The following is an 11,134-nucleotide window of genomic DNA, read 5'->3' as shown; positions in this document are numbered from 1 at the left end:
GACCAAGTTTCGCACCGTCTTTTAGTTGACATAGCTATCGTTCTGTGGCTTTCTCGAATTACATAACCTCCATATGCTATGTCTACACGTTTGCCTATTCTCTAAGACGGCTATGGTAATGAATAAATAAAAGTAAATTTCGATACACCTTCGAAGCACACTGCAACAGTGGTTCCTGCCTGAAGAAGGTAAAATGTGCGTTTTTAGCTTGTCTTCAGAAACGCCGTTAAGTTGACGCGCTTTACAAACGGGAGTCTTGTTTCCATTAGGGATATATTCCCACTCTACCCCCCCCCCCCCCCCACCTCATCATTCATGGCCCCAGAGATTGTTTGCACACTCGCCATAAGAAAAAGCGAATGCGTGTGTTGCTGAAAGATGTCGCAACGTACGTGCTATACAATACACGAGGTCCCGTCCATAGGCCTCGTTATTACTGCTTAAAACCGATGCTTCTCCACAACAATGTTCCTCATCCCGGTCCCCTAGTGGCTTTCAGGTGCGTCCTACAGTAGCAGAACTTGCGCATTACCGCGTCGGATATGCACTCCCCCTGACTGCCGTACCTGTTTAACCTGCTCACGTCACCGAGCACAACGTACTGTTCCGTAGGCTCGTAGTAGCGGATCGTCGCCTCCAGCAGTGCGTTGCTGGGTTTCACCATCACCGTCACCATGTAATCGAGCGGTGCGGTCACTTTCTTCCCAAGCTGCACTCCGCGGCCGATCACGTCGTGGTAGTGGCGCACGAAGCGGAGCACTTTGTCGTTGGGCTGCGACACCGTGGCGTCGATGACCTTGTCGAGCGCGAGTGGGCTGCACAGTTCGGCCCTGGGCTCCAGCTGGGAGTTGACGGCACTCACCAACGCGTGCGACGCGTTGATCACACCGGGATCGTTGACGGACACCACCGTCCTGTTCTGACAGGTGCACCAGTGCGGAAAGATGTACGCGTCGTCGCAGCTTCGGTTGAACGCGACCTCGTGGAACAGGCTGACGCCATGCATCGTCCGGTGGGGCCGGTCCGGCGCGAACGAAGCCAGGTGCTGCAGCGTGGCGTGCACGTCGAACGGCGTCGTGAGTCGCCGGGTGTTCGTCCGCAGCCGCGACACCGCGGTCGGGTACTGCTGCGCAAAGGCTTCCGGGAAAGCGAGGAACATGATGGGCATGCGCTCTTCGAGCTTGCCCACGTACGTCGAGCGTATGGGCCCGAAGCGCAAGCCGTGGTCGCTGAAGAACACGAGCAGCGTGTTCTTGAGCGTGCCGCTGCCGTGCAGGCGCTCGAGGAGGCGCACCGAGGGCGCGTCGGCGTATCCGGCGTTGTTGAGGCTGTCGTGAGTGAGGCGAGCCACGAACGCGAAGCCGAAGTGGGGGCGCGACTCGCACGCCTCGACGAAGTCGGCGAGGTAGTCGAACACGACCTCCATCTCCATCTTGGAGCCCCAGCAGTGACGGCCCGCTTTGGAGCGCACGGCCGAGTTCTCCGTGGCCAGGCACAACGGTCTCAAGTAGTAGTCTGCAGGCGGTTTTGCGAAACCGTGTTTGAGGTAATTGAAAGTGGCTATGCTAGGCGCGTCTTCGGCGAACAACGAGCGGTACCCTCTCTTGGCGAAATCTTTCCACACGAAGTCCAGCCCGTCGAAGGTGAACCTGGAGAGGCTTTCGTTCCAGTAGTACTCCAGGAAATGTCCCGTCAGCAGCGCCACTATGTTCGGGAACGTGTTGTCGCCGATCTTGGTGTAACCGTGAAGCTGCACGGCACCAAGAACGTCCTTCAGGAACGCCTTGGTCCTCGGCATGTGCCTTTCGAAGTTGAGGTTGGAGATCGAGTCCACTCCCACCATGAGCACGTTCAACCTCGCCGCCTCCGAATTCCCGGAGGTCTCTTGGAGTCGCTGGAGCTTGCGCTCCAGCTCCGGCGACACCGGCACGAGGGGTACGTGTTGCACGAGCACCTCCTGGTGGTTGTGGAAGCAGTTGACGATGGCGTGGTGCACCTTCAGGGGCTGGCCGAAGGTCAGCTGCCTCGGAGCGCTCAGGTTGTAGCGATCGTCGGCCACGTGCGCCGGGGCTTTGGGGTTCCTGAAGACCTCCCTGTAGGTGCACTTGACCTGCGAGCGCTTGAGCTTGTAGTAACGCCAGAGGAGAGCGTCGTCCGCGACCAGCACTGCGTTGGGGCGTACGCGTAGGAAGGTGGGTTTACCGGGGCACACGAAGTCGGCCACCTTGCGGTACAGGTGGGCCACGCTGGGGTCGAACGGGTCCCATGCGGGGATGTGGCACTCCGGCGTGCGGATCAGGTAGCCGCTGGCCTCGAGGTCCTCGTCTTCTTCCGAGCGCGCCGACTTCCACCAGCTGAGCCAGGGCAGCACGGTCGTGTAGCGCGACAGGAACAGGAAGCACAGGGCGCCCAGAGCAGTGGTCAGTGCGAAGGCCCGACGCATCGTGCGCTCTCCTCAGGACCTGCATAGCGAGAACACGCTTTCCCTAAACACGCTTACCCATGAAACGTTAATGCGGAATGCAGTGCCTGTATGTTTCCTGTGCCCAAAATTAAGTTTCCGGGTTATTCGTCGTAAAACCACGATCTGATATGAGGCACGGCGTAGTGGGGGACACCGGACTAATTTTTGCCACCTGGGATTCTTTAACGGGCACATAAATTTACACGACCTTTTTTTACAATTTGCCGCCATCGAAACCTAGCCACCGCGCCCATGGATCGAACCCGCAACTTCGAGCTCAGCAGCTCAATGCCATAGCCCAGTAAGCTAAAGCCGCGGGTGCAATTCTGCTGCCTCTGACGCTTGCAGGATCTTTTGCTTTATAATAGGTATTTAAGTGGATGTTGGTCCCTTCATATGTAATACGTTGACCTCATTTTTTTTTCTGCTTGAACGTGTTAGATATTCGCTGCGACACGACAAGAATACAGCTGCAGCCTTCCAAAAGTTCACAAAAGTTGCTTATCAGATCCGAATGATGTCCCTCATGAGTGTCAGGCCACAAAACACAGCGCTCGCGGAAGTGCATGCGAGGTCTTTGTTAGATTCACCGCCTACCCAGAGAGATATGGCTCGCTTGAACAAAAAAAGCAACTCTTGCACTAAATGCGCCTACTCGCGTCTACTCATGCTCGTGCACTAAGGCGTGCACATGCCTTTCTACACATTGGCGCATTAGCACTTTAGTGCGAACACTTTGCGCGAAACGAATATCTCAGCACATGACATGGCAGATGTATTAGAACTAGTGTTCTCACATTATATTACTGCATCGTCAAGTGGAGTGTTCCTATACAACGCAATGAAAGTACGAATGCTTGGTTTATGTAAAATATGTCTCGATTTCTTACAGATCTTTAACACAGCATCACGATTTCATTGCAACTCTGTGCTTCACTTCGTTGCGAGACATGAATTTACGAATAGATACCTTGTGTGCGCTTTGCAAAAGTTGGCGCCTATGAGTTATTCAATGCTTGCTTTTGTAAGATCTGGCGTGATGTGTCGGCGGCACTTTTCGCGTGCTCTTACGGGCTTCTTTCAGGCTTAGAAAAGACATTTATGCAGCCCGTATGTGCGAGTCTTTCATCTATTAGAACCTACTTGTTTACCCGACAGATGAAGTTATTGTAACTTGACGTGTTTGAATGAGGCGACTGTCCCCAGCATATTTTATCTTGCATCAGATGACATTGTGACAGGTTTCATCATACTGTTCGGTTCTCTTGCACGAGTTGACTCTTTTTTCAAGTTTCGCTTGAACATCTGCACAGACGAAGCAATACGCACCTCTGGAATAATATTCAAATGAAGGCTCTGGCCTTCTTTTGAACCCCTTCAAGGAAACCTGGTGAATTATTTATTGAGCTTCCTCTCGCAACACCTATCGCGCCAAAGGTGCTTTTAAATGCACATGTTTAGTTTGTAAATAAGCCACCGCATTGCTCTTTCGATATGCATCTAAATAGGAGATCATGTTTCGCCTGAAATGACGTTGGCCTTATGTTACAAACTAAATGGGCACACAATCACACTTTCACACAGTATTTATATACCGGCTGATTCGAAAAAGAGATACCTAAACGTTTTCTCGTTATATATATATATATATATATATATATATATATATATATATATATATATATATATATATATATATATATATATATATATATATATATATATATTCACAGTGAAGTAGACGCGCGTATGAAGCGGTTTATTTACGTTTACGTTTCGGCCGGGGTCCGGCCTTTTTCAGAATGAAGGCCGGATCCCGGCCGAAACGTCAATAAACCGCTTCATACGCGCGTCTACTTCACTGTGAATATATATCGTTAAATAACCCCCGGTGGTCAAAATTTCCGGAGCCCTCCACTACGGCGCGCCTCATAATCAGATCGTAGTTTTGGTACGTAAAATCTCGTAATTTAACAACTGCTGAACGTTGACTTTATTCCGTGATCCACAACCGCTTATGTTTCGGCGTTAACAGCGACGAACGTGGCGGTATATCGCCAACAGAATCGCACACAAATCACGCGTCACGAAATGTCACTTACGTGTGGCAGCGTAGTGCCGTTTCCGCGGGCGTCGGTTCGGTGTCCAGGATCAGTCGGAGACGTCCTCCTCTCTTCCTCACGTTCTGCGCAGGGCGACATAAAAGGGCGTGAGGGGTCCATGCCAGGGAACAGAGGGCTTCGTCGATGCATCCCATCTCACGACCGAAGTCGCGTGCTTTACACGCAACGGCTGCTTCGCGCAGAGCGCGGGTCACCGATCGTTCTTCGATTGGGTCGGGGCGAGTTCGCCCGACGCAACCTCGACCACGAACTGCCGCACCTCCGGCGGTGATGCGGAGTGATATCCGGCCGTTGTGAGGGGGCCAACATTGTCTGGGCATCACTGTCAAAGTTTACGGCTCTGCACCTGCCAGGCGATTCGAGCAGTCAGCATTCTCCCTATGTATATATAGATATGATAAAACCAGACGGATGCAAATGGTGGCACGTTTATTGTCGCCCTGAGAGTTTTACGATTCTTATTTGTCAGGCCGCGCGTCGGCTGTTCCTTACAATAGGCGCAATCGAAGTTGTCTACGGTTTACGCGTTCTCGTGAACATGTGTGCTGCAGCCGCTTCCCGCCAGTCACGCAAGGTTCTCTTGGTGCTACCAATTCTTTTTTATTATTATGATTGATTGAAGTGTGTCTTGCAGTTGGACCTTAATGAAGCCAGCTTATCCCCTGCCACACGCAATTAAGTATATAGCGTCTACGACATTTTCTATACTTTATTTCGTCGTTCTGCGCATTAGTAAGTTGTAATGCCACACCGACTTTGTTCCGTACCGCGTTCCACGCCGTATCGAATTCGCGTCACGCTTTTGCATGCTCGTATCCGTTTTATTTTTATATCGCTGCGTTCCCAACAAACGCAGCGATTTCGATTTGAAATTTCGATGCTCTTGGGTGCATTCCTTCTTTTCAATAAACGTATACTTCACCTCGCGGCCCTGGCGACAGGCATTACCTTCGAAGTCATCAGCCTAGAAGGAAACGGGTGTTACGTCGTTGTTCGACCTCTAAACCTTTATTAAAACATCACTGCGGCTCGCGTTGTCGCCATTTTTCACGTCTAAAAAAAACATAATGTATACAAGTAATATTATTGGCATCCTGAGCTCGAATACGTATGATGCAACCGCGCAAGTGGCCGCCAAAATTATACAATTCGTGACATAATGTATTTGCATGCATTTGAGAAACTTCCGGGTTAACCAGGGCCGAATAAAGCGTAATATCGGAGCACGTTTAATGTCCCGCATTTGTTGTTTGCTATCCGGCTTCATTGCTGTACACCCCGAAGTGATATATTATATATACCAATGCGTGTGTTCGGTTTCGTCCACAAACACTGGCGCGCAATAATAAACAATATAAAATAACGAAATATCCGCGTAAATGTTTGCGGAATGTAACTGTTTTACAGATGGAACGTTTCTCAACTGTAACTAAAAAAAAAGTGATCGAATCGCCTGCTTTTGTCTAAGGAACCAAGCAGAAGCGTTTTTCAAACGGCCTGGGTCGGGGAATTCTACCATTCAATTGGGAAAAAAAAAATGAATTGGTTTGTTGAAATGTTTTCGGGGCCGCTGCGCCAATAAGCGTATATATACGTATAGCGGAGGAGTGGACTCGCGCATTTCAATTAGGGCGATGACGTCATGGGAATCACAGCGATCTCCGTGGAACTTACTTATGCTCAGTCCCGAGGTTAGGTACAGCCTTATAAATGACGCCGCTTGCTTCCTTGTGCTAATTCGTTTTGCTGTCCTGTTTTTCGCTGTTGGCCAACAGCCAGCGGTCTCACCTGGCACTAGAATCGTAAACGTCGCACTCCTTTCACTTCTGCCTAAGGACTTTGTTTCTTTTTTACTTTTATTTCTTTCTTTTTTTCGTTCTTCGCAAGGCGCACTTTTTGTTTACCGGAATCATTGGCCTAACCTATCTAATTGCCGTTACGTTCAAAGAGCTTCGCTTTAACGGAAGAGTACTCGTTGAACTGGATACACGTTGGCCTTGAAAAACTTGCCGCCTTCGTGGCTGCCGCGCGCATGTTGTAGAAAGCATTATATGTTTCGTTACAATGCGATTCAGAGTCTTGACGCCCTTACGTCAAATATGCAAAATGTCATGCCGAAGAATAAGATACACGTAGGTCTGATCGAGACCCGGTGGCCCTGCGCGTTTAAATATGACTCTGTGCGTTTCCGTCGCCGCGTTTTGAAAAGTGACCGACGGTATATGCCACCAGTGTTAACCTGTTTGTGGAACCTATACGCCACTGAAACTGATACCTTGACCGTGAAACGCTAAATATTCGTGGCGGGAGGCAGCGAGAACGCGTTAGTAAAAAATACGTGCGTTGTTTATCATTCTTATAGTTTATGTCCTTATGAAGCCCTCTGCCTTTCCTCTTTCTTTCTCTCCTTCTCTTGTTCTCTTCTGCAGTACTGCACTGTAGGCATCAAGAAAGGCTTCATAAGTGTACCGGCGAAATTAAACGAAACATGATTAGGGTAGAATGCGAAAGCTGTTTGAGCGTGCACGTGCTAATGCGGATTGGCATGGTTACAGATCAGCAATGTCAGGCCATTGCCAAACAACAGTTACAAAAAAAAAAAACTTTGGGCATAAGTAGGAGGCCCACTGCTTCCAACTTCTCCAGTCAAGCCCCCGTTTAGCCCTGTCTGCCTATTGGCCCATGGATATATTACCTGGCACCAAGAGAAATTCCCCGGAAACTGTTTTAACATGGGAAATAGGACAGGTAATTAGAGGCTGGCGTTGCCTCTTGACCTTTATATAATTTCATAATGCCCCCCCCCCCTACACAGACACACACATAAAGTGGCGGGCGATGACTATTTTCAGGAACACAAACGTTCATTTTCCTCACGTATTCATGCTTGGCAAAGTTGTATGCATGCACGCTTCCCACAAATTATTTCGCAGACTTCTGATTATGGTCAGAACGAGTGCTATAGAAATACCAATTTTATATATGCCCTCGATAAGCTTAGGTTGAAACCTAAGCTTAGCGTTCGATTGCACATATCCAAAGGGCGCACGGGCAAGAAACATATAAAGAAATTAGACCCACGAATTATACCGGGTGTCCCGCGTAACTTGCGCCAAATTAAAAAAAAAAAAAATAAGAAGACTATATATGCAGCTGGGCAGTACCAAAGTAATGTTGTTTGCGGTCGCTTGAGCAAGTCACTTTATTTTTTTGTGCCTTACTACAGTATTAGTTATTAATTATTAATTAACGTCTCAAATATTATAGTCAGAGCAAAGTCGTCAATAAGAAAATTGTAGGCCACCATGAAAAATTTCCGATCCATTTTTCTGTTGCTCAATACGTGTTACGTAAATGTTTTTTTTTTTTCGGGCAGTAAATAAAGCACGCAGAACACGGAACAATTGCCGCGCGACCAGTCGCGCGGAAACTTTTCGCGTGCTCTTACGGGCTTCTTTCAGGCTTAGAAAAAAAAAACATTCATGTAGCCAATATGTGCGAGTCTAATGAGGCTTAATTATAGCCCATGTACAATGAAGAGCATTTTATTCCCTCACGGTTGCATGAACCATTGATGGTATACATCTCGTATAAATCCGTGAGCTGCGAGGCGTACTTTGCGTCTTGTGCTGTAGCGAATACGTGTTTCAATGCAGTTAATATAATGGTTCCCTACGGATAATGCTTTCCTACGAATAATGGTTTCCCACGAATAATGGTTTCCTACTAGAAGCTGACGTCAACGTAATACTCCGATCGGGCTTCGATATATGCGTGACTGTGGCCAGAGGAACACGTCCTCTGGGCATCATTGCATAGGTCATTGTATTCATGCGGAGTGGAATGGTACAAGCAAATTGGGATCCTTGTGAACCTCTTGGCCTGGTATAGTGCAACAGAAAGATGGATTGGGATTTTTTCATGGTGGCGTACAGTTTTATGATTGACAAGAATGCTCTGATTACGATATGTGAGAAGTTATTTATTAATAAATATTAATTATGCAATTAGGCGAAATACAAAAAATTGACTGCGTAAACATTACGATACACACTATTACCTTGGTTCTGTCCAGCTGCGTGGTACTTGGTACTAGCATATTTTTAAAGGGGCACTAAAGGAAAGTATAAAATCGAACTAGATCGACAGAGCATCCGTCTAAGAGTCCTTCATCGTTTTCTGCATGCCAATATATCGATTTTATGCGTAGGACATTGACGTTGAATGTCCCGCTGCTGCTTCTCAATTTGAACTGCCCGCGCCAAAGCGGAGGACTGGACGTCATCTCTATGCCGTTGTTGTGTCTTTTGCAGGTGCAGGCTCTTTATTTAGCTCTTTATACGAAGCGTAGTGCTTGGCGGATGTAGGTGTTTAGCTTTCGTGAGTCACTCCGGGACTCTGCTTGGTTTCAGGTTACCAGTTACGATCGGTCACTTGAGTCTCCACTGCCTGAGCTGGCATGGCAGTCAATTACCACACGTTGCCGTCTCGGCCGTTATAAACAGAGAAAAGCGATACCATTTGCAGTGGCGGATCGCTTCCGCTCTCCGTGAAACATAGGTGCTGACGTGACACGTAAGAGGTACGACAGTCGTCAACAGATGGCGCGCCTCTGATTTTCTATTCTCGTCATTTTCTCGCTCATAAAAGCTCTGTTTTTATTATAAATGAACAATTCATTATTACAGCTGGAAGCATAATCTTTCAACCTAGCTCGACTTAATAGTTGCCTTTAGTGTCTCTTTAAATTTTGGTACAATTTGCAAGGGACACCAGACCGTGGCCGGCTTCCCACACATTGCACACATCCACTTCTTTTCACTTTGACACTCCTAATGCTCACACAGTAAAAAAGAAGCAAGAGAAAAGTAAAGCGTTCGTCCGCAACGGCTCATCCAAACAACGGAAGTCACGGAGCTACACATCTTTGCGAGCGGTCCTTAGTCAGGAATGGTGAAGCAGCGCGAACGACACGTGGTGAAGCAAGACGTAAGACCCACACAGGCGGCTAACTAACCAACTTCGCTTCAGTGTGTGTGTGCGCGCGAGTCGAATGAGCTCCTGGCGTGTGCCTTATGCAACCATACGTCCAGGTCTTCTTTCGCTCTACTTTACCGTTCCGAATGTCGACCCACCTAGCTACCCTTAGCTGGTGTCCTCCGCGTAATGATAGCGACGTTTGGTCGTAGCGCCCAAGCGGTACTTTCATTGAAGTTGCTTCTTCGGCTGAACCGCTGGTCGTTCGCTACAAGCAAAACGTGCGGCCTCGTTGACGATGCGACATTTTGGCGCTTGCAGGTGAAGCGCAATCTGTCACGCAAGTGCAGTGGCTCTAGCAAACACGCTGACACTAAAGCACGACTGCCCGACAGTTCGCGGTTGCTCAGCCTTTAGATGCCAGGTTGAATTCGATTCAATCAATTGTCTCGAACTTGTTAGTAACGCTTCGAAATTGTACGAACACAGTTTGAAACAAGGCCAGCACGGCCGATTATTATAGCCCCCCTCGCCGCCAGTCATAGGGAGAATGCCTTGCCACACTGGGGCCATACACGCGTTTGAGGGTCAATGCGTCCATGTGAGAAGGTTCCTTAGTAAACCGCCAAATGCAACGGCAATAAACAACTTCTCGAGCAGTGGGCACAGTGGCGCTCCCAAACGCAACGCAACTTGTTCGAGAATCGAGTTGTGCTTATACGCGCAGAGAAAAACAAAAGAAGCGAATAGCGAACGGTTCGCGGCTGTCCACGAGAAGTGGTGAGGCTAAGTTCAGAGGAACAAATAGTTTTTGAACACGAATCCGGTAACGCTGCCAACAACCGTTGGCAGCGTTACAACAGCCCACCTCTCCCTCGGCAACGACGATGACGGTGCACGATGTGTTGAGGAGCTCGTAGTAGCTGCTTGCCTGCCTGCCCGTCCGTGCGTCCGTCAAAGAAGATGCCGTCAGTGACGAACCTCAGAGCAAGGAGAACACACGTCTTCCCGGAGCGTGCGCATCGTGAAGCTGCAGTGTCTAGATGCGGCGGCTGCGGCGGCTGCGACCTGCTGAGCCGAGGAGCGTACAGCGTCGTCGAGGGAAGAATGGCGGATGAAGGTGCTCCTTGCGGGCACTCCGCGGCTGCTTCGCCGGCCGGGGACTGAGACCTCGAGTTCGTCGTTGACGCTCCCGGCGCGCCGGCGCTGGCGGCGGCGGCGGCGTTGTTGCGAGGTGCGGCCTCGGCGGGGCTGCTGGGATGCGGATCTCCGCGGCAGAGCGCGCACGGCGCGGGCCCGTCGCGAAGCCGCCATCGATCCGAGCCCGGGGAGCGGAGCGGATCGATCCGTGTTTCGGGAAAAACTCCGCCCGCGTGCCGGTGGGAGCGAGAGCACGCGCCTCTTTGGAGCGTTTCTTCGCTTGACGACTCTCCTCCCTCGAGCTACATAGGTGCGCACGCGTGGACATTTGCGTCCTCCGAGTGAAATTTCGTTGGCGATCAAATCCTGCTGGTCTGTCCGGCTCGAGTCTCTCCAGAAGGAGCGTCTTTTCGTTTCGCGTTCGACGATT

The 11,134-nt window shown here is 49.6% G+C and overlaps 1 protein-coding gene across 1 annotated transcript; it reads right to left on the bottom strand.

The window, feature by feature from the left end:
- Positions 1 to 305: 305 nt before the first annotated feature.
- On the bottom strand, positions 306 to 10,727 carry LOC142579132 (uncharacterized). Its single transcript, XM_075689034.1, has 3 exons — positions 10,433 to 10,727; positions 4,567 to 4,649; positions 306 to 2,462 (listed from the first exon to the last, which is right to left on the bottom strand). The coding sequence occupies exon 3, from the start codon at positions 2,441 to 2,443 to the stop codon at positions 473 to 475; it is 1,971 nt and encodes a 656-aa protein (XP_075545149.1). The 5' UTR covers positions 2,444 to 2,462; positions 4,567 to 4,649; positions 10,433 to 10,727; the 3' UTR covers positions 306 to 472.
- Positions 10,728 to 11,134: the final 407 nt, after the last annotated feature.

The sequence above is a fragment of the Dermacentor variabilis genome, chromosome 4 (assembly GCF_050947875.1).
Source record: "Dermacentor variabilis isolate Ectoservices chromosome 4, ASM5094787v1, whole genome shotgun sequence".
NCBI lineage: Eukaryota > Metazoa > Arthropoda > Arachnida > Ixodida > Ixodidae > Dermacentor > Dermacentor variabilis.
Note: the sequence above shows the minus strand (reverse complement) of the source record. Positions and strands in the feature narration are given on the sequence as shown.